This window comes from Eptesicus fuscus, chromosome 21 (assembly GCF_027574615.1).
Source record: "Eptesicus fuscus isolate TK198812 chromosome 21, DD_ASM_mEF_20220401, whole genome shotgun sequence".
NCBI classification, from domain to species: Eukaryota; Metazoa; Chordata; class Mammalia; order Chiroptera; family Vespertilionidae; genus Eptesicus; species Eptesicus fuscus.
Genome location: NC_072493.1, coordinates 12,795,612 through 12,817,280, shown reverse-complemented (window position 1 = coordinate 12,817,280; position 21,669 = coordinate 12,795,612). Strand labels below are relative to the sequence as shown.

General features: G+C 45.8%; 1 protein-coding gene and 1 long non-coding RNA gene across 2 annotated transcripts in view; one reads left to right on the top strand and one right to left on the bottom strand.

Moving 5' to 3' along the window:
* Positions 1-21,669, top strand: part of DUS2 (dihydrouridine synthase 2) — a 33,133-nt gene that overhangs the window by 3,476 nt on the left and 7,988 nt on the right. Inside the window, exons 3-10 of the mRNA XM_008139938.3 lie at positions 2,382-2,427; positions 6,167-6,258; positions 7,007-7,050; positions 8,174-8,234; positions 13,187-13,234; positions 18,309-18,374; positions 18,533-18,603; positions 20,729-20,815. Coding sequence (XP_008138160.1) covers positions 2,382-2,427; positions 6,167-6,258; positions 7,007-7,050; positions 8,174-8,234; positions 13,187-13,234; positions 18,309-18,374; positions 18,533-18,603; positions 20,729-20,815 — 515 coding nt within the window. The remainder of the gene's footprint in view (positions 1-2,381; positions 2,428-6,166; positions 6,259-7,006; positions 7,051-8,173; positions 8,235-13,186; positions 13,235-18,308; positions 18,375-18,532; positions 18,604-20,728; positions 20,816-21,669) is intronic.
* Positions 6,066-20,598, bottom strand: LOC129147730 (uncharacterized). Its single transcript, XR_008554999.1, has 3 exons — positions 20,490-20,598; positions 15,843-16,002; positions 6,066-6,221 (listed from the first exon to the last, which is right to left on the bottom strand). It is a non-coding gene; the product is annotated as an uncharacterized LOC129147730 (long non-coding RNA).

The following is a 21,669-nucleotide window of genomic DNA, read 5'->3' as shown; positions in this document are numbered from 1 at the left end:
ACAGAGCCAAATATCAACAGTACAACGATTGAAATTTCTTTTGAGAGCCAAATTTTTTAAACTTAAACTATATAGATAGGTACATTGTTATTATTATTATTTTTTTCATGTTAAAGAGGAGGTTTATTCTGCACTAATGAGCGAGATTCATTACGGAGGAGGTAGAGAAACCAGGATTAGAGGAGGGGGAGGAGAAGTAGGTACATTGTTATTAACTTAATTAGGGTATGTGGTATTTTGTGGAAGACCCACACTCAAGGGGCCAAAGAGCCGAGGTTTGCTGACCATTGATCTAGGCCAGCATCACCAACCTTTCGGAACTCACGGACCCCCGGTTGGCGACCGCTGATCTAGGCAGCTTCTCCCTAATCCCCAATCCGGATATGCCCCTCAAGTGCTTTTGATATTTCCATCTTTAAAAGCCATTGAGGTAGGGTGGAGTGGGGTGGGAACTGTGGCTGTAAAGGAATCCTTGTGATGAAACTTCTTTGAGCTATATCAATGTCAGTATTCTGGTAGAGATATTGTATTATATTTTTGTAAGGTGTTATCGTTGGGCTTTCACTTTTTCTGTGCAGGCAGCATTTTCCTGGGACTCTAGAAAGTGGGGTTGTATTCACTTGGAGATATGTGGAATGAAACACCAGGAAGGAAGCGAGTGAGTGCACTGTAGCACAGGGCCTGTTCCAGACTATCGGCTCTGTGTTTATGGCCCCGGTGAAACTGATCTGTGTAATGAGTCATGGAAGCTGGGCCGTGGGAGCAGTGCTGCCGCAGGAAATAGGTGACCTGCCAGGTTCCAGATCCTCCGCCAGCTACTTCTTTGGAGTTTCTTAGGGTTGTTTTCAAGCACTTTGGGAGTCAGGGACGCGGGATTTATGTGATAGCTTCAGAATGCTGCCTTCCTTTCCTCCAGGGCCCTCCTGGTTGGTCAAAGCTGAGTTTTCCTAACGTGTGTGACCAATCCTTCCCTCCAGGGCTCTGCTCGAGTTAGGAGGAGAGGAAATACTGATTAAAACTCGTTGTCGTGGGGGAAAGTTAGGGAGAGGTGGGGGAGATATGAAATCAAACGAAGGACTTGTATGCATGCATATAAGCATAAACAATGGACGCAAAACTCTGGGGGGTGAGGGCATGTATGGGTGTGGGGTGGGGGGGGGTAATGGTAAGATATGTACACATATAATACCTCAATAAAAAAAATAACTAAAAAAACCCCACAAAAACCAAAAAACTCGTTGTCGTGTTTGATGTGCTCGTCCTCTGGAAGAGTCAGTATGGCTTATGAACAAAGGGGCTTCCGCTGGAGGAGACCTAGGCCCTCCGCCCAGCCCCAGCCCCTGTGCAGAGCAGAGGCAGGAGACAGACCCCTGTTTTGTGTGGGTGGTTGGCTGGGCCCTAAGTACTGCGCATGACACAATGTGATGCCTGGTGCCCTCTCGTGGATTCGGAGTTGCTCTGAAGGCTAGGCTTATTGTACTGTATTAGCTGCCTGGGTGATCTTAACTGGGTTCACAGGAGGTGGCCTGTCTGTGGGATTAGATAGTCAAACCACCCACCCACCTCACAGGACTGGCTATAGGACTTAGGGTGTGCCAGGCATGCAGGAACCTCCTCAAAAGCCTTGTAAAGCTAGAGGTGAAGAAAGGATGAAGCAGCTCAGCAAAAGTCAAGGGACCAGTAATCTGATCCCCAACCAAGGTCTGCCCTATTGATAGTTTTCCGGGAGTTCCTCAGATGTCGTGTTTCTATTCCTTTTTTATAAGAACAAGGAGACTTCAGTGGCTCAGACTGTGAGGGGACACTTACCTGTTGGACCTATACCTTTTAATAAGTAAGATCAAGGGAGAAAACAATGTTCTTTTTAAAAAATATATTTTTATTGATTTCAGAGAAGAAAGGAGAGAGAGAGAGAGAGAGAGAAATGATCAGAGAGAATCATTGATCAGCTGCCTCCTGCATGCCCCCCACTGGGGATGGAGCCTGAAACCCGGGTGTGTGCCCTGACGCAGAATCAAACCGAGACCACTGGGTTCATAGATCGACACTTAACCACTGAGCCACACTGGCTGGGCTAGAAGGCAATGTTCTTAGAGGCCCAAGTGTCCACATCCTGGGCTGTTGTATTCTCTCTGACTCCCTTTCTAGGTCCCAAATATCTCCAAGGTCCTTGGGGGAGAGCAGCTGATTGAGGGAAGCTCATTCAGGCCCCTGCTTGCCTTGCTTGGGTGGGAGGTCAGCACTATATGTCCCAAAAGCCATGATTTGTTGGTGGTAGGGTGACAGGCCAAGACACCCCCATGATGTGTGCAGTGAAGGTCCTCCCTCAGTGCCCGGGCCTGTTGGAGGAGACTGACAAGTGCCCTCTGATTCCTCCGTAGGAGCTAATCGACCTCAAGATGCTCCAGTGCAAGAGAGTTGTCAATGGTGAGTGCAGCTCTGGTCCCAGGATTGTGTGTGTGCCCTGTCAGCCCAAGCCGCGCTATCACGCCCCTTGTTTGTGGTGACAGGGTCCTTCTAGGCTTCTTCCTGCCTGGCTGTGTAATTTTGTGGATCATGTGTTTCTTTGAGAAAAGTCACTGCTCTCCAGAGACCCTGCAAAGAGCCAGATAAGAATGCCTTCCACCCAGAGGCTTAGAAATTGGCATAGAAATTGCCAGTACAGGAAGGACCCTAGAAGTCTTGGAGTTGGGATGGACATGCTACTTGCTAGCTCTGTGACCTTGGGCAAGTCACATGACCTCAGACCAGTCACATGACTTCTCTGCCTCAGTTTCTTTAGCTGTAAAATGAAAATCATAATTCCTGTTTTACTTAAATCAGGATTGGAGTGAGGATCAAATAAGATGAGGTACATGTAAGTACTTTGCAAATGAAAGTGGTTGTGCTGAATTGTGGTTTTGCTTATATTTTATTGATGAGACTAATTCTGCTTTGATTAGAGGTGTGGTATTGTTTGAGGTTTTTGAAATGGATACACATTCGTCAGATCTTAATATAAGTTCACTAGAAGTTGTGACTCAATTTTGTCTTTAATTGTTTTAGATTTATATTTTCCTTGTGCTGTGAAAAATTCAGTGTTACAGATCTAGAAAATGAAAATCTTCCATAATCTCATACTTGTAAAGGTGATCACAAAGAGAAGAAATGGATACTTTTTAATACACATTCAGTAAAACATGTATATGAAAATATAACGTGTTTTATATCTCCCTTCTCGCCCCCTCAGTATCATGCTACTTGTTTTGTCACTTACTTTTCTACTAGGACATTTTCCCATGTCAGTACTTACAGATGACTATGTCAGAATTGATTTTCACCAGTGCTTTAAGAGGGGTGTCAGTATTTTGCTGTTATAAATAAATAGAACTCTAGTATATACTAGTACACACTAAGTTTTTTTATTTTTGTTAAAATATTTTTTTAATCTTCACCCGAGGGTATGTTTTTTTGAAACACTGATTTGAGAAACATCTATGTGAGAAACATTGATTGGTTGCCTCCCATACGCATCCTGACAAGGGATCGAACCTGCAACCTAGGTATGTTCCCTGGGGAATCGAACCTGCGATCCTTTTGGTGTGTGGGATGACCCTCCAACCAACTGAGCCACCGGTTCAGGGCCCACACTAAGTTTTTTCGGCTCTTCTCTCAGACTTCTTACTGTCGGTGATGAGCTGTCTTTGCTGCTGGAGATTGTATTGATTACCTCTCCCAACACGTCACTGCCTTTACCCCACCTTTTTAATCTTCTAATCTGTTCAGTGCTGGGATGATAATAATAGCTTCTATTTATGGAAGTGCATTGTTTGCATTAAAGATCTCATTTATTTCTCAAAATAAATGCATGAGGTAGGAATATTCTCCCATCTGCCACGTTGGATCTCTTCCATGTGCTGTTAGTCATCTTTGAAAGCTAATTATGAGAAAGAAAAAAAAGAAAGCTAGTTAAGGTAATACCTGTTGTAGAGCTTTGTTATGAAGATCATATGAGAGTATTATTTGCAATTGTTATGTTCTATGAAGTTGCTATAAACACCAAGTTTGTGAATACCGTACCATTGCTTCTAGGGGAAATATAGGCATATCTCATTTTATTATACTTTACAGATATTGTGTTTCTTTACAAATGAAGGTTTGTGGCAACCTTGCATCCAGTAAGTCTATTGGTGCCATTTTTCCAACAACTTCAGATGATGGTTAGAGTTTTTTAGCAACAAAATATATTTTTTTAAATTTTATTTATTGATTTTATTTATTTATTTATTTATTTATTTATTTATTTATTTTTTAATATATTTTTATTGATCTCAGAGAGGAAGGGAGCGGGGAGAGAGAGAAACATGAATGATTAGAGAGAATCATTGATCGGCCATCTCCTGCACGCCCCCTACTGGGGATCAAGCCCGAAACCCGGGCATGTGCCCTTGACTGGAATTGAACCCGGGACCCTTCAGTCCGCAGGCTGACCGTCTATCCACTGAGCCAAACCAGTTAGGGCGCAACAAAATATTTTTAAATTAAGGTATCTACATTTTATTTATTTATTTATTTATTTATTTATTTATTTATTTTTAAAATACATTTTTATTGATTTCAGAGAGGAAGGTAGAGGGAGAGAGAGAGACAGAAACATCAATAATGAGAATCATTGATTGGCCGCCTCCTGCACGCCCCCCACCGGGGATCAAGCCCGCAACCCAGGCATGTGCCCTTGACTGGAATCGAACCCGGAATCCTTTAGTCTGCAGGCCAATGCTCTATCCACCGAGCCAAACAGGCCAGGGCAGTATCTACATTTTTTTAGATATAATGCTATTGTATACTCAATGGACTATAGTATAAACATAACTTTCTTATGCACTGGGAAACCAAAAAATTTGTGACTTGCCTTATTGAGATATTTACTTTTTGTGGTGGTCTGGAACTGAATCTGTAATATCTCCGAGGTGTATCTGTCTGGGTTTAGGTTCCTGCAAACCTCTGGGGATACATTTTCATTAACAGATCAATACATAATCTTGTTTTTCTAGTATGTGTGCTTCTGTTTAAAAACACATAATTTAATACATTCTGTTGACCCATTAACAATGAACTCACAGCCAACAGCACTATAATTCCATGTCTGAACAAAGCTTATCTGACATGTGTTTTCTCTGAAAGGCACATCACAGCCTTTCTCTATGCTTGGGGCCATTTAAAACAATGAGATTGCCAGCAAAAATGTGGCATTAAATATACCACCATAAAGACACTTGTTTACAGTAATAGAGCTGAAACAAGAAAGCATAGTGGCCCAGCTGGTGTGGTTCAGTGGTTGAACGTCAACCCATGAACCAAGAGGTCAACAGTTTGATTCCCAGTCAGGGCACATGCCCGGGGTTGTGGGCTCGATCCCCAGTAGGAAGCATGCAGGAGGCAGCCGATCGATGTTTCCATCTCTCTATCCCTTTCCCTTCCTCTCTCTAAAGTCAATAAAAACATATTTAAAACAAATAACAACAGTTAAAAAAAAAAAAAAAAGCCAGAGTGGCCTTGTTTGACCTCAGCTGAGAACATGTACATTGGGTGACTGAAATTTTCTGTAGTTCTATGAATGTCTGAGAACGACAAAGAAAAAGCCATGAGTATTGATTTTGGGATTACAAATAAATCTTAGTGAACAGGTGTATTTGCAAATACACAACTGCAAAAAATGGGAATTGACTGTAATATACTAAATCTCCACTCACAGTATCTGGCACCTGATAAGGATCTAAGAAACAGCAACTTTGCTGAACTTCAGAGTGACATCTTCTGAGAAAATTGGGTTAAAATCTGAAGCTCTGACAAGGTGCTCTCTATACACATTATTTTTTCAGTGTGTTAAAATTGCAAAATGTTAACAACCATACAGAGAAAGTTCAGAAAATACAGGCATGCAATTTAACAAATAACTGTAAAACAAACAACCATCTAACTAGCCATCACCCAGGTCAGAGAATAGAACACCATTAGCCCCTCAGAAGTCTCCCATGTGCATACTGATTTCTTTTAAGAATGAAGTACTTCTAGTTCCCCTTTTTCCCTTTAAGCTGAGACTTTTGCTGTGTTTTCTTGCAGAGATTAGGCTAGGTTGAACTTGCTTCTTCAGTGAGTGGGCCTGTGTGTTTGTGTTTTCTTGCAGAAGTGCTCAGCACAGTGGACTTTGTCGCCCCCGATGACCGAGTAGTATTCCGCACCTGCCAAAGAGAACAGAGCAAGGTCGTCTTCCAGATGGTATGACATCCCAGACGTCACCTATCACCCAAATTTGCCATCTCATGCCCTGAGCTGGGCCAGTGTTATGGCTTCCCGAAGACCCCTCTTTGACATTTTTCAAAGATCTGCTCATGAATGATTACACTGTTGGAGATAGTTTATGGAAATCAAGCTATAGCAGTCTGTTACGTGTCTCCAGTCTCAAATTTAATGTCCTTAATTATAGGAATTATTTGTTTGGCATGACTTATATATTTTTAATCCCTACCGTTAGTTTTTTTTTTTTTGTGTGTGTGTAGTCTGTATATATTTCCCATAGAAAGAAATTAGATTTATGATTAGTTACTATTTATGTTAGGGTTGTGATGACTCTGTAGCTCTCTTCTCTCACTTTGGGCATTTCTTGGTGATTTCTTAGAATAGCTCCTGAGTTAGATTTTTAAAAAATTGACAACAATGAGTAAACATATGAAAAAGCAAATATACAAAATATTATTTATAGAATCTAAGTGATGAGTATATGATTGTTCACTATAAATTTTTTTGCAACTATTTTGTACATTTGAAAGTAATCAAAGCACTGATGACATTTTCTAGGCCCTCTAGGACCCCGTTTGGTCTTTGACAGTGAGCTAGTGTAGTGGACTGGTTGTTTAAGAGACACCGGCTGGACTGCACTTGTTGATATGTGTGTGCATGGATGTGTTTGCCTGTGCTTGTGTGCCTGTGTCAGGGTGGTGGTTGATACAACCATTTGTGTTCCCAGGGGACTTCAGATGCAGAGCGAGCCCTTGCTGTGGCCAGACTTGTGTAAGTTCTTCCCTCTTTGGAACTATCTTTGCTCTCCTGTGAGGCCTCACTATTCCTGGTGATATAGGAGGTGACTACCCTTCTACTTGCTAGTTCACTACCTTCTGTGTCCTGTCTAGTTTCCTTCTCTGTAGCATCTGAGAGCTGCTCCTGGATTCGTGTGTACCAACTGTGCCCAGATCCCAGATAACCTCTGAGTGGGTGCCTGTACTTCAGTTTTTATTCACAAGGCTCCCTTTCCAAGGACTCGTATGACTATGAGCCCTGAGGTTTTAAATCTCGTGAAGTGTAGGTTAGACTTATTGCTTCCTAAATTAACAAAGGCAGGAGACTATTAGTTAATGAGTTAGATGGGCCTGGCTTGGAATTCTGGCTTTGCTACTTGCTAACTGTGTGACCTTAGGTAACCTTGCTGGGAACTTAGTTTCCTCATCTGCAAAATGAGACCAATAGTATTACCTACCTCTAGCATTCTAGGGAAAGGCATTCTAGGTGGGAAAATCAGATCATGCACACAAAGCTTTGCAGTGCGTAGCACATTGTGAGTGCTTAGTATTAGCTATTGTTATTATTTACAGTGAGGGTGAGAAGGAACTCACACAATAATTGCTGCTGAATCCCAGCCTGTTAACTGTGTACGTACCAGAAGATGAGGTAAGGGTCCTTTCTACATCTGAGAACTGTTTGGAGTAAGCGAATTGTGTGACCCAGCCGACAAAGGCAGTCCTGTAACTTCCACCAGAATCAGTGCTCTGGGCAAGGGCTCTCATACTCATGTCACTTTTGTGCATGGGCTCATGGCTTTCATTACCCCAGTCAGAACTGGAACTCTGTGCGACTGTCACTCAGTATTTGTTATCTGATATAACTCCGAAGTAGCAAAGTCCTCTACAACCAGCTCTTTGTACAAGTGTGACCACATTAGGCCGTGCCTCTTGAGCTCTGCCTCAGGGAGGCAGTTGCACATTTTAGAGATAAGATTTTTCAGCTTCTGACACTGAGGGTTGGTGTGTTCCAGGGCCAGGGACATGATAAGGGATTCATGAGCACAGACCCATGCCTTTGACTACCTTCTTTCCTTAAGTTGAATATTTACTACCTTTTCTACTTCATGTTTTTCCAGAGAAAACGATGTGGCTGGTATTGACGTTAATATGGGCTGTCCAAAAGAATATTCCACCAAGGTAAGCTGAGTTCTTTATACTCTTCCCAAATATAGGGTGCAGATTAACGAGGACTAATGAGACATGACAACTAAGTACAGTACCTGACTCTGGACTAGATCCTGTACTAGGTGGGAAAATGCTCAAGGGGATATTATTAGATCAATGGGCAAAATTGGAATATGGACCATGGTAGATTAGCTAAAAATACTGTATCAATATAAATTTATATAGCCCTAGCCCCTTGGTCGGCAAACTGCGGCTCGCGAGCCACATGCGGCTCTTTGGCCCCTTGAGTGTGGCTCTTCCACAAAATACCATGACCTGGGCGAGTCTATTTTGAAGAAGTGGCATTAGAAAAAGTTTAAGTTTAAAAAATTTGGCTCTCAAAAGAAATTTCAATCGTTGTACTGTTGATATTTGGCTCTGTTGACTAATAAGTTTGCTGACCACTGCCCTAGCCGGTTTGGCTCAGTGGATAGAGCATTGGTCTGTGGATCAAAGGGTCCTGGGTTCGATTCTGGTCAAGGGCACGTACCTTGGTTGCAGGTTCCTCGGCCCAGGCCCTGGCCCTGGTCAGGGGGCGGGGGTGGGGGAGGCAACCAATCGATGTGTTTCTCTCACATTGATGTTTCTCTCTGTCTTGCCCTCTCTCTTCCACTCTCCCTAACAAAATAAATAACTAAATCAATGGAAAAATACCCTTGGGTGAGGATTAACAACAACAACTATGTGTATGTGTATGTGTATGTGTATATATATATATGTATATATATATATATACACATATATATATACATACATATATATAAGTGTATATATATATGTATGTATGTGTATATATATATATATATATATATATATACATACATATATATATATATGAATTTATATAGTTAACAACTCTTTGGTTTTGTAAGAATATCCCTATTATAAAATACGCAGCAATATATTTAGGGGACAAGGGCTATGATATATGTAACTTTACCCTTAAATGATTCAGTAAAAATGTTATATACACATACATCTATATATATTTTTTTATTTTATTGACTTTTTTACAGAGAGGAAGGGAGAGAGATAGAGAGTTAGAAACATCGATCAGCTGCCTCCTGCACACCCCCTACTGGGGATGTGCCCACAACCAAGGTACATGCCCTTGACCGGAATTGAACCTGGGACCCTTCAGTCCGCAGGCTGACGCCCTATCCACTGAGCCAAACCGGTTTCGGCTATACATCTAGATATATACATACACATAAACACACACATACACACAGAGCACTTATGCCCATTTGTTTTAAGTGATATGTGTTAAAAGAAAAAATAATGTGAACGGTGCTTTGTCTTTTCATGAATAACACCAAGATATATATATATATATTTTTTCTTTTTTAAATATGTTTTTATTGATTTCAGAGAGAGGGAGAGAGGGATAGAAACATTACTGATGAAAGAGAATCATTGGTCAGCTGCCTCCTGCATGCCCCCTAGTGGGGATCAAGCCCACAACCCAGGTTTGTGCCCTGACCTGGAATCGAACTGTGACCTGGTTCATGGGTAGATGCTCAAATTACTGAGCCACACTGCCAGGCAAGACATACATTTTTTTAAAAATAGAGGATGTAGTACATGTGTCCCCATTGTTATATCAGAAGATCAGACCCAGAGTGCTAGTATAGCTCAGAAAGGAACGGTAGGTCAACGCTTAACCTTTTGCACTCGGATGTCTGCAAGTGAGGATTAACAACAACAACTATGTGTATGTGTATGTGTGTATGTATATATGCTAACTTATATGAAAAAAGCTGATGCTAACTTAAGAGAAAAAAGCAAGCGAGTGCAAAGGGTTAAACTTAAGATTTTACAGGAAAATGTGGTGAGGAGGTTTGGGACCCTGCAGGCAAAAGGAAGGTCACAGCAGGGGCTTAGATGCCAACATGAGGAAGAGGCAGAGAACCTTGATTTGACCAGAGAGTTGGAGAGTAGGAGATGAAGAGGAAAAGGAGCACAGGATTAAACGTTTTGGTTGGGACAAGAGTAGTTGGCCTTGGATTTTCAGTATCTCTGGCCTTTTGTGAACAGAAAGGTATGTGATTAGAAACTTAGTTGTGTTTTTCCAAATACATTGTGTGAGTAGAAATACTGGGAGCCGTGTGTTTTGTGGATTGATGTGGAAAGAGGCTAGAGGTGGGGACAGAGATATAGGAGATGAATGACGTGGGTCCACAGGAGAGACCGGGAATACAGAAAAGCGATGCCCAACTAGAGCAGAATTTGACAGGACTTGGCTGGCACATGATTGGACTGGGTGTGCGGAAGTGGAGTGCGTGGTTGGGGTAGAGGAGGAAAGACTGACAGCCAGGAGGACGGTTAGTCTTTCATGCCACCAGGACTGCTAGAGGAAAAGCATGTTTGGAGCAGATAACAAGGACAGGTTGGGGCTGGGTATGTGTGAGACACCAGAGGGACTCCTGCAGGGCTGCCTCTGGGAACCTTATTGCAGATGTTTGGTCAGGGTCTATAGTGTCAACATAGAGCTGTCCCCCTGTGCCCACTGCCAGACCACTCTGTTTTCCCTTAGGCCAGGAGGCTGGAGACTGCCCGAGAGAGAGGCCCTTGGGACCCTTGTAGACCATGCTTCAAGGAATTAGGGAGATTTGAAATTGTCTATGGGGAATTGAAAACTTTGGACTCTGTTGTGCTGTCTTCAAATTATTTATTTATTTTTGCCAGTTGTGTAAGGAGCAGAGTTAAAATTATTGTGATAATCTCCTTGAGATTGTGGAGTGAAAAAAGCAAGTGGCAGAATTGTATAAGGTGTGCCACCATTTATATATGGAGGATGGGGTATGAATATCCTATATAATAAAAGGCTAATATGCAAATCAACCAAATGGCGTAATGACCAGTCGCTATGATGCGCACTGACCACCAGGGGGCAGACGCTCAACGCAGGAGTTGCCCCTGGTGGTCAGTGCACCGCTCAGCCAGAAGCCCTGAGCCAGGCTCATGGATGACTAGCGCAGTGGCGGTGGCAGGAGCCTCTCCCGCCTTTGCGGTAGCGCTAAGGATGTCCAACTGACAGCTTAGGCCTGCTCCCTGTGGCCTAAGCTGTCAGTCGGACATCCCCTGAGGGCTCCCAGACTGAGAGGGCGCAGGCTGGGCTGAGGGACACCCCTCTCCCCCAGAGCATGAATTTTGTGCACTGGGCCTCTAGTTTATATATATTAACTTTTCTCTTCATAGAATATATTTGGAAAGACACACAAGAAACTAGTAACATTCGTTTCTCCCAGGGAAGGAAACTAAGTTTTTATTTGGTTTTGTACAGGGATTAAATTCCCATTGGCCGGGCTGGTATGGCTCGGTGGTTGAGTGTTGACCCATGAACTAGGAGGTCACGGTTTGATTCCTGGTCAGGGCATATGCCTGGTTGCAGGATCTCTCTCATCATTGATATTTCTATCTCTCTCTCCCTTCCTGTCTGTGGAATCAATTAAAACATATATTTTTTTAAAAAACCCATTGCAGGGTGCTAGTCAAAATAATTAACAATTAACACAGCATTGGCATTGACCAGTCAGAACAGATAATTAGCAATATGCTATACTAGTACATACCACCTGAATATTTGCTCTCTTCTGATGGTTCAAAAATTGAAGCCATATCAAAAGTATAAATTGAAAAGTTTTCTATTCCTGAAGGGAGGGAGAGTTCTTACATTTTAACCTTTTGAATCTTGAAAATTTTTAATGTGTTACCTATTCAAAAAAGCAAATAAGTTAAATAGAAAGGAAGGAAGGAAGGAAATGCCAATTGAGAAAGCCATTGTTGTGGAAGGGGCAGTGAGACTGCATTTTAGGGCCTGTGATTCCACAAGGAAGGGCTGAATTGTGTGTGAGCTGAAGAACAGATGGGGCCCGGGTGTGGCCAGGGCTTCCTTAAAGCCTTTAAGTTTTGTGTCGGTGGCCAAGGTAGGCCAGGGCTAGACCCCTTCTGCCCTTCTCATTTTTCTCTGTCATGCAAGCTCAGGCTGGCTGAGTCTGTGGCGGGCCAGAGTTCTCTCTGATTCCAATCTGTCATCCTTTTAAACATGTAACCACTGAATTTAAACCTGAGCACAGACTGTGAGCATTTGTTAGTGTGCCGTCTATATACCGACAACGCATACTTATTGAATTTGTTTTTCTCCCCTTCACCTCACTTTTAATGGGTTCAGATTTTAATGCCCCCCCAACCCCCATCATTAAAGTAAGTCATGCCATTGTCCAGAACTTGGATAATATAAAAGAAAAGTATGAAAAAAAAAAAAAAGAGCAGGAAAATCAGCAGTAATCCCACCATCAAGAGACACCTGCTGTTGTTAATGTCAGGATTTGCATGGCTCCACGGCTTGTTGGTGTCCATTAGCTGGGGCTTTGTTAGAGTTTGACATTGGTCCGGGTGCTTGGCCATTGTTACTGGCAGAGGAGAGGGGCCTGGACAACGTTTGCTGCTAGCATGTCTCTGAATGGCTTTGCTGGCAGTGGTGGTACCAAAGCAAGTGATGGTAGGATGGGAAGAAGGGGCATTCACTCTCATTTCAAAGGAAGAATGATTCCTTTTTTTTTTTTTTTTTAAGGGCTTGACAGATGGTGGGGTTTCGTTTATTAAGACACTGAGACCCCAGGTAGGCACTAGACAGTCCTGAAACATTATTTTTGTGGCACCCATTTCAGATATGTCCGTGGCTTTTGCTAAGGGATCAGAGTGATGTCTATTAGAATTCATCAGACTCTAGTCCCTGGTATTGTGGGCATGGATTCTGCTGCTTTCCTACTTGCTTAGGAAAAGTACTGGCTGCCAGTGGAGCTTGGTCCCTTGGAGGCAAATGCTGGGGTGCTGCCCCATTGCCACACCATGTTGCCATGTCACGGGGAGGGGCCACTCTCCTCCGACTATAAGTAGCCCCTCTGTGTGCTTTTCCTTAGGGAGGAATGGGAGCTGCTCTGCTATCAGATCCTGACAAGATCGAGAAGGTAAGTCCTGCATGAGTGAAAGCAGAGGTCCTTGAACATGGAACACTTCCCCCTCCCTTCCCCCTGATTTAGTGCATCAGTCACTCCACCCGGGGTCTTGAAAATGTGTAAAAGGCTTCCCAGTGATGTTGACATATAGCCAAGTTCAGGAACCCCTGAGCCAGCGTACATCAGCCCTGGAGTTCCTTAAAAGCCCAGGGCTAGGGACATGTCAGCTGAGAGCCAGGGATTGGTGGGGGCTGAGGACTCACTTAGAGCCTCCTCTGTATTGCTTCTCTCCCTTCTGAGAAGATCATGAGAGCACAGGCCAGGCTACCCGTGGCTTGTGGACAGGCTCAGTGGCTGTGGGGGTAGGTGGTCCCCTGAATATTGATAGAGGCCACCACCAGCCTTTGAAAACAGGCCAGGCCAGGTTCATATGAGGCAAGTTGAAATTCGTCTTCTCTGATTCCCTTCCCTCATTGAGTCTGGTGGCCAGGTTTATGAGGCTCTGGGGACAGCTTGGCATTTGCCACCCAGTAATGTCAGCTGCCAGGGCATGTGGAGGTGACATTTTCTGCCACACCATATACGCCTTTTTCTTTCCTCTCTCAGTCTACCAGCTCTCTTCTTGTTGCTCCTTTTAGCTCCTTTGACTTCTTTTCATTCTCCATCCCCACTTCCCTGTCTGGGCTTTAAGCCTCCTAGTGCCTCCCATAGGCTATAGTGACTTGGGATAAAGCATCACCAATAAAAACATAAGCAGCTCACACCTGTGTATTCTTCCAGCTCCACTGTCTCTAGGAATAGGAAGGCCAGCGTGTTTATGAGCTACCTTTTCATTTTTCCCATGTGCAGACAGGTACTTATAATGTACCAATAATGTACCTATAGTGTATCCTTACTGTTTGTAGACTAATTTCCAAAGTATATTCCAGCATTTATTTCATTTGTTCTCCAAATCCCTTGAAATAGACAGGGAAGGCCCTTGTTATCTCCATTTGACCAAGAATAAGAAAACTAAGTACAGAGAGAAAACTAATTTGCTCAAGATCATCTATAATAATAAAAGTGTAATATGCTAATTAGACTGGACAGCCAGACGACCTTCTGGATGAAGCCAGGGCAAGCCACCATGGCTGCAAAGGCCGAGCCCCTTGAACGAATTTCGTGCATTGGGCCTCTAGTCTATCCTATCTAATAAAAAAGTAATATGCAAATTGGCCATCACTCCAACACACAAGATGGCTGCCCCCATGTGGACACAAGATGGCCGCCACAAGATGGCCAGCAGGGGAGGGCATTTGGGAGGGACTAGGCCTGCAAGGAAGGGCAGTCGGGGGTGATCAAGCCTGCAGAGGAGGGCAGTTAGGGGTGACCAGGCCGGCAGAGGAGGGAAGTTGGGGGCGACTGGGCCTGCAGGGAAGGGCAGTTGGGGGGGACCCAGACCTGCAGGGGAGGGCAGTTGGGGGGACTAGGCCTGCAGGGGAGAGCAGTTAGGGGCAATCAGGCTGGTTGGAGAGCAGTTAGGCATCAATCAGGCTGGCAGGGGAGTGGTTAGGGGGTGATCAGGCTGGCAGGCAGAAGCGGTTAGGGGCAATCAGGAAGGCAGGCAGGTGAGCAGTTGGGAGCCAGCAGTCCTGGATTGTGAGAGGGATGTTCGAGATTGGAGAGGGTGCAGGCTGGGCTGAGGGACACACCCCCTCGTGCATGAATTTCATGCACTGGGCCTCTAGTATATACCGTATTTTCCGGTGTATAAGACGACTTTTTAACCCAGGAAAATCTTCTCAAAAGTCGGGGGTCGTCTTATACGCCAGGTGTCATCTTATAGGGCGGGTATATCCCAAACTCTATATTTTAACTGGAAAAGTTGGGGGTCGTCTTATACGCCCAGTCATCTTATACGCCGGAAAATACGGTATATATAAAAGCCTAAGTGACCATCTGACCGTTCGCCTGGTAGCTATGTTGCACAATGACCACTAGGGGACAGACGCTCCAACCAGTAGAGGAGGGAGCCCAAGTCCTTGCAGAATCAGCCATGGGTTAGGTTGCTGCTGGGGAACTTTCGGCCCCAAATCTGATTCACCCACACCCTGGACCCAGAGAGGAAGGAGCCCAATTCTGGGGTGAGTCACCCGAGAACCGCCCTCTCACAAACTGGGACCCCTCAGGGGATATCGGAGAGCTGGTTTCAGCCTGAGCCCCGCAGGCCAGGCCAAGGGACCCCACTGTGCATGAATCCGTGCACCGGGCCTCTAGTGTAGCAAATAAGAAGGCAGAGCTGAATCTAGAGCCATGGTCTTGTGACCTGTACCCCAGCATCAGTGCCCCCATTCGATGGCATTTTAGGTTAAATGTTTAGGGTGTAGCTTATAAGTGTGTAGCCACAAGTCAGTAGACACCTGGACTAAGGAACCTCTAGTCAGACACGTCTCTGCAGGATGGAGTGGAAGTGGACAACTGTGATGTCAAACTCATCACCGTGCTTGGGTGCGGGGAGGGGCCCAGGAGGCAGTGTTTGCTTCACAACGTGTGCACACAGGCATTTTCATTATCCTCCCGCCTCCCGGCTTCTCCCCTCTTGCTGTTGGCTCTGTCCTCTGCACTGCCCCTCTTTGGGTACCTGCCACATGTGAGGCAGCAGAGTGACACCCCATCTCCGAAGCTCAGTTCAATCCGCTCCTTCTGTGTTTGGCAGGTAGTTGGATGGGTCAGGGTGGACTGGTGGATGAGTTTGCCTCATGGAGGGGAGGTTCCAGGCTTCCACAGTAAAGCCAAATGACCTGGGAATGGTGCACAGGAGTAGATTCAGGCTCCAGCTCTGCTGGCAAACTGGGCGACATGGGTGCGAGCTTTGTGGGTCCTCCCAGGCTGGATGTTTTAGGCCCATGATTCCATCTGTGGGAACATCTCAGGGCCACCAGCAGAAATTTTTTCAAAATAAGGATACTTGGAGTGATGAAAAAGTTTAGAAATAGATAGGATGCTAAGGGTTGAGAATTCTATCTCCCTCTGGGGTGGATAGGGGCAGTGAGGGGATATCAGTCTTTCGACAAAGCTTCCCAGGTAACTCTGATATGTCCTCCCTGGATTAAGAATCTCAGTTTTAGACCTTAATTCCATAATATCCTCTCTCTCACCCCTGCTCAGGATTCCCTGGCCCCCTCTCCCCTGCTGCCCAGGGCATCCCCTCTGTGCACATTGCACTTGGGCCATAGCTAACAACTGGGCTAGGATTTGAACTTAGTTCTCACTGATTCCCAAGACTAAGCTCTCTCGTTCTTCCCAGGAACCAAGGGAGCTTTTCCTGAGTCACCCTGTGGCTCTGGTAAGACGAGCCCGCCTGTGAGTAGATGTGCCGCAATCTGCTCACATATGGGTCTGTCGCAGGTTCTTTTCCCCACAGATGTTCACATCACAGAGACGGGCACCCCTGGGGTCTGGGAGAGCTTGGTCGAGGAGAGTTTCATGCTAGAGCCTGGCCAGAAGGCAGACTATAGCTGCCCTTTCCTCTCAGTGTGAGCCTTGCAAGTGGCTAGGGCTTTTGGTTACCAATTTCTTTCCTGGTCCTGAACATGGACATGAAATAAATACTAAAGAAGGTGCTTAGAGCCACTTGGATAAAATACACCAAAAGGAAGCTCTGCAAAACAGGACTGCAGACCCAGTCTGCCTCCTGGGGCAGCACACGAGGCCTGTTCTTTCCTGTCATTCCCTGGCAGTCTTACCTGGGCCAGCAGGCCTTGTCTTACCCATGATCTGTCCTGCCTGTCAGCCCAGCCTCTTAGTCTGATGTCTTCTGAGGGTCCTGCCTCATCCTGTCTCTCAGAAAAAGGCCTCCCCTGGTTCCTGCAGCTTGGCTCTCTGCTGCCCTCATCTGTTTATAACCAAGACTGGCAGCAGCTGCCTGCATGTCCCCTCTGCTCTGCTTGAAGGCAACCAAGTTCTTGAAGAGGGCTCATGGGACCACCTTCCCTCCAGCTTGCCTGACCTGAGATTTCTGGTGAGGGACTAGGATAGCAATGCCACAGACATGCAGTGTCACCTCCATCTCTCTTGATTTCTGACTTGCATGGGGTCTGGTCTTGCTACCTCCCTGACACTTTCCTATATGATTTTCTTGGTCTTTCAAGTTCTTTACAATTACTGTGCAAAAGAAACACCTTTTAATATGTTGACTATTGCCCTGGCCGGCTTGGCTCAGTGGATAGAGCATCAGCCTGTGGACTGAAGGATCCCGGGTTCAATTCCAGCCAAGGGCACATGCCTGGGTTGCGGGCTCGATCTGCGGGGCGGGGCGGGGCGGGGCGGGGGGGGGCGTGTAGGAGGCAGCCGATCAATGATTCTCTCTCATCATTGATATCTCTCTCTCTCTCTCTCCCTCTCCCTCTCCCTTCCTCTCTGAAATCAATATATATATACATACATATATATATATATATGTATATATATATATATATATATATATATATATATATATATATATGTTGTCTTTTCCTTTGCCAGTTTCATTCCTGTATATCTGATTCCCCTAAAGAGCGGGGTACGTGAGGACAGGGCCCAAGACCTGTAAAGCCTTCCTCTCCCTCACTCTTCAGAACAGTACTAAGGGAGCATTGCCTTCAAGCAGGAAAGAAGCTGTGAGCCACGTGTTCTCAACCAGGGCTAGGCCTCAGAATCATATTGAGGAGGGAGTGTGTTGGGCAGAGCCTTTAAAAACACATATTCCCAGACCTACCCCTATAAACTCATTCAGGAAATACCAGGTGGGATCTTAAGCTCTGGCAAAGGATGTTTGCCCTGGCAAAGGATCACTGTAATCTACACAGTCGTGCATGCAGGTCCATCATTCATTCATTCATTTACCAAATAGTATACATACCACTATGTGCCAGGCAAGGGGCTAGCATAGAAAGAAGGTGGAGTCCTTCCTTCATGGAGCTTACATGTATGTGTGCAACAGACATCCATGTGGACACAGACATGTCCATGCCACTGGGATACATGGGTCTGCAGCAGAAGTAATTAATATAAACCGTTGTGGTTATTTGTTCCAGAAGGGTCAGATACTCTTGTGTTTTCTCTGCAGATCCTCAGCACTCTTGTTAAAGGGACAAGCAGACCTGTGACCTGCAAGATTCGCATCCTACCATCGGTAAGGATGGTGTGTTACATCTGAATGTCTGTTTTTTTGGGGCGATGTTTATTTGGGTGTCAGTAATTTTTGAGGAGCTGAATTAGATTTAGAGGAGGGAGCTGGCAGCTGCTCCCTCTGTGGCTTCAGTAACCTCCGTATGTGGTCCTCTTCCTCAGCTGGAAGATACCCTGAACCTTGTGAAGCGGATAGAGAGGACGGGCATTGCCGCCATCGCAGTTCATGGGAGGTGAGTGGTTGCCCTTCTAGTGACCGACTTGTAGGAAGATCCTCAGCCATCTTAATGGTCCTTCTCCAGACCCCAGGTGACAGCTCAGTTCTCTTCCACATATGCAGCCTACCTCTGCCTCGCTCTTTGACATCCTGGTGGTGGTCAAACTCTGTAGGGGCTTGCATTTTCCTTTGTTTCATTCATTGAGCATCTACTGGTGGTAGGCACTTTGCTGAGCTTTAGAGAGAGAGAGAGGAGGAAGGAGAAGTGCCCTTACCCTCACGATGTGTAAATGGTAAAGATGGAATGATTTGCTCAAAATTGCATCATGCAGCCAGGAAGTGGTGGAATTAGAACTCTGACTCTGAATCTCATCTTCTTCCCATTACGTTGAGCAATCGCTGTTCTTTTAAAGGCACTGCCTCTTTTGTCTGCCCCTGTTGGATTGCCAGCTGACACAGTGACTGCTTGAAACAGTCCTTGTGTCTGTAGCTGATGCACACTCTGCTGAGAGCTGAGGTGTTGCTGAAGGCTACCCTGGGTTTCCCAGCGAAACGTGTTTCCTATGTCCAGGCTATGCTTTTGTATAGAATCCCAGGTCAGTAGACTTTGGCCAGAGTGACCTCTCTTCCCTGAGTGATGTTCCTTTTGGGTTTAGGGGTCTTGAGGGAATAGCCCATTTTTTTGCTGGTTGTGCCTCTTCTAGCATTTTCAGAAAATGGAACCCAGAACTCCAACATATAAAATAGAAAAGCAGAGCTGTATTGATGGAAACCAGTAGGGGGAGGTGAAAGGCCATACCCCGCATATATCCTGAGGCAATAGGCTCTGGGCTCAGACTGCCCGGTTTAATTTTTTCTTTAAAAAAAAAAAAATGTTTTTATTGATTTCAGAGAGAGGAAGGAGGAGGAGGGAGAGAGGGATAGAAACATCAGCGATGACAGAGAATCATTGATTGGCTGTCTCCTGCACACCTCCTACTGGGTATTGAACCCCCAACCCGGGCATGTGCCCTGACTGGGAATCTAACCGTAACCTCCTGGTTCATGGGTGACTCTCAACCATTCAGTTACTCCGGCCGGGCCAGACTGCGTGGTTTGCTGCTTGTTGGCTGTGTATCCCAGCTCTGCTGCTTGTTGGCTGTGTAGCCTTAGACAGATCATTTAACCTCTCTGAGTACCATACTCGGCATTTGAAAGTTAAGATATTTCTGCTTTATAAGGCTCCTTTCTACCAGTAGTTGGAAACACTATGAAGAGAGATTTCAGCACCTTTAAGAAGGGACTCTGGCCATCAAAGCTATTAAGGATGGCTAGCATTGGCTGCTGAGAGTGGGAAGGTGAAGGCAGAGGCTGGGTTGAACTGGGCTTTCTGAGGCCCTGTGGCCCCTGACCCTTTGGTTGAGGAGTGTAGCAGAGAGGACACACTCAGACAAGACCTGGGTAAGAGCTGTCTGGTCAACCACCTCTCTTTCTTGTTCCTGAGCACAGCTTAGGTCAGGGCTCACCTCAGCATCTGTAAGTCTCATCTCATCCACAAGAACTTCTGGCAGTTGACCTTAGAAGGAGGGGACCTAGGTTGTGGTGCTGCCTCCCCTGTGTCTTGTGACAGCCATGGTCTGCCCTGGCTGCTGGGTCTACCCTGGACCAGGTGCCTCTCCCCAGCATCAGCTGTGCAACTTGGCTTCAGCATAGGCAGCTGTGTGGGAGTGGCCAGTCTGAACAGCAGCAGCTGTTCCTAGTCCTTTAGGGAGGGCAGGACCAGTTCACTGGGGGTAGCATTCTTATGGCACTGTCCCTCATCTCTGGTCAAGGTGAGAGGAAGCCAGGGAAAGGCGGAGTGACCTTGGGAGTCAGGCCACCCACATCAGCCTTCTGCATCAGCCCCCTGCAGCTATGCCTCACCTGTAGGCCTCTGACAGCTGGACTTGCCTTCTCAGCAGAGACCTCTGCTGCTCCTGCCCCTCACAGCAGAGGTCATGGAGAGCCATCCGCTGCAGCCTGGACCCCTGTCCGTGATGGCCACATGACCTTTCTGAGGTTCAGTAGGGAGGACAGTGGGGTTGACTGATGTAACCCTGTGTGAACTGTGACATGACCTTTGGCACTCAGCCCTCAGCCCATCATTTTTGTTTATCTCCAAGGAAGCGGGAGGAGCGACCTCAACACCCTGTCAGCTGTGAAACCATCAAAGCCATTGCTGAAACCCTCTCCATTCCTGTCATAGCCAAGTAAGCCTCCCTTCCTCATCATTGACGTTTTCATGCCGCACCTCACTCCGAGGGGATTTGATCTGGCATATAAAAATGGAAGGAGATAGCATTAAAATCTGACCTTAAGGGAAAAGAAAAAGGGTGGTATGAACAATGAAGTTGGTAATGAGGCAGACAAGTGCCTGTCATGTTTCTTGGCTCCTGGTGAGTGGCTGATGTAGGTGTGCAGTAGGCAGGGGTCCAGGGCATTCTGATGGATGGGTTGAGGGCAGGAGTATTCAGGGGACAGGGAGAGCAAGGAGGTGGCCACCGAAGCAGGCCCAGGGGAAGGTGATGTCACACCAGGGTTCGGTGTGCAGGATGTAGGGTGAGGAGGCCCAAGTCAGAGCACATAGAGCTATACAGGGGTGGGCAAAATAGGTTTTCAGTTGTGAGTACATGAAACACAGAGTTTATTCTTGTATTATTTATTAATTATTGTATTATTTTCCATACAAATAACTGTAAACCTACTCTTGCCCACCCTGTGTGGTTCAAGGTTCATAAGGCCAATCACAGTCCAAAGTCCAAACAAGCAATCTGGGCAGCTACAGGACCTGGAACCTGGACCGGCAGGTGTGAGGTACCAATGACCAGCCCAAAGACTTAGGAGTCAGACAGTGTCCATTTGCTCCTGTGTAGGCCAGTGGGGAGTCCAGAGCAGCCCTGCACCTTAGGATGGCACGGAACCTGATGGCAGGATGGGAACAGGGAAGTTCCAAAGCCCTGAAGCCCTGACAGAAGGCATGCCTGCCTGCTGGGATGGAGGGAGAGAGCTAAGGGTGGGGTTGGTAGCCAGGCCCAGCCTTTCCCAGGCCAAGGAGTTTTAGGGG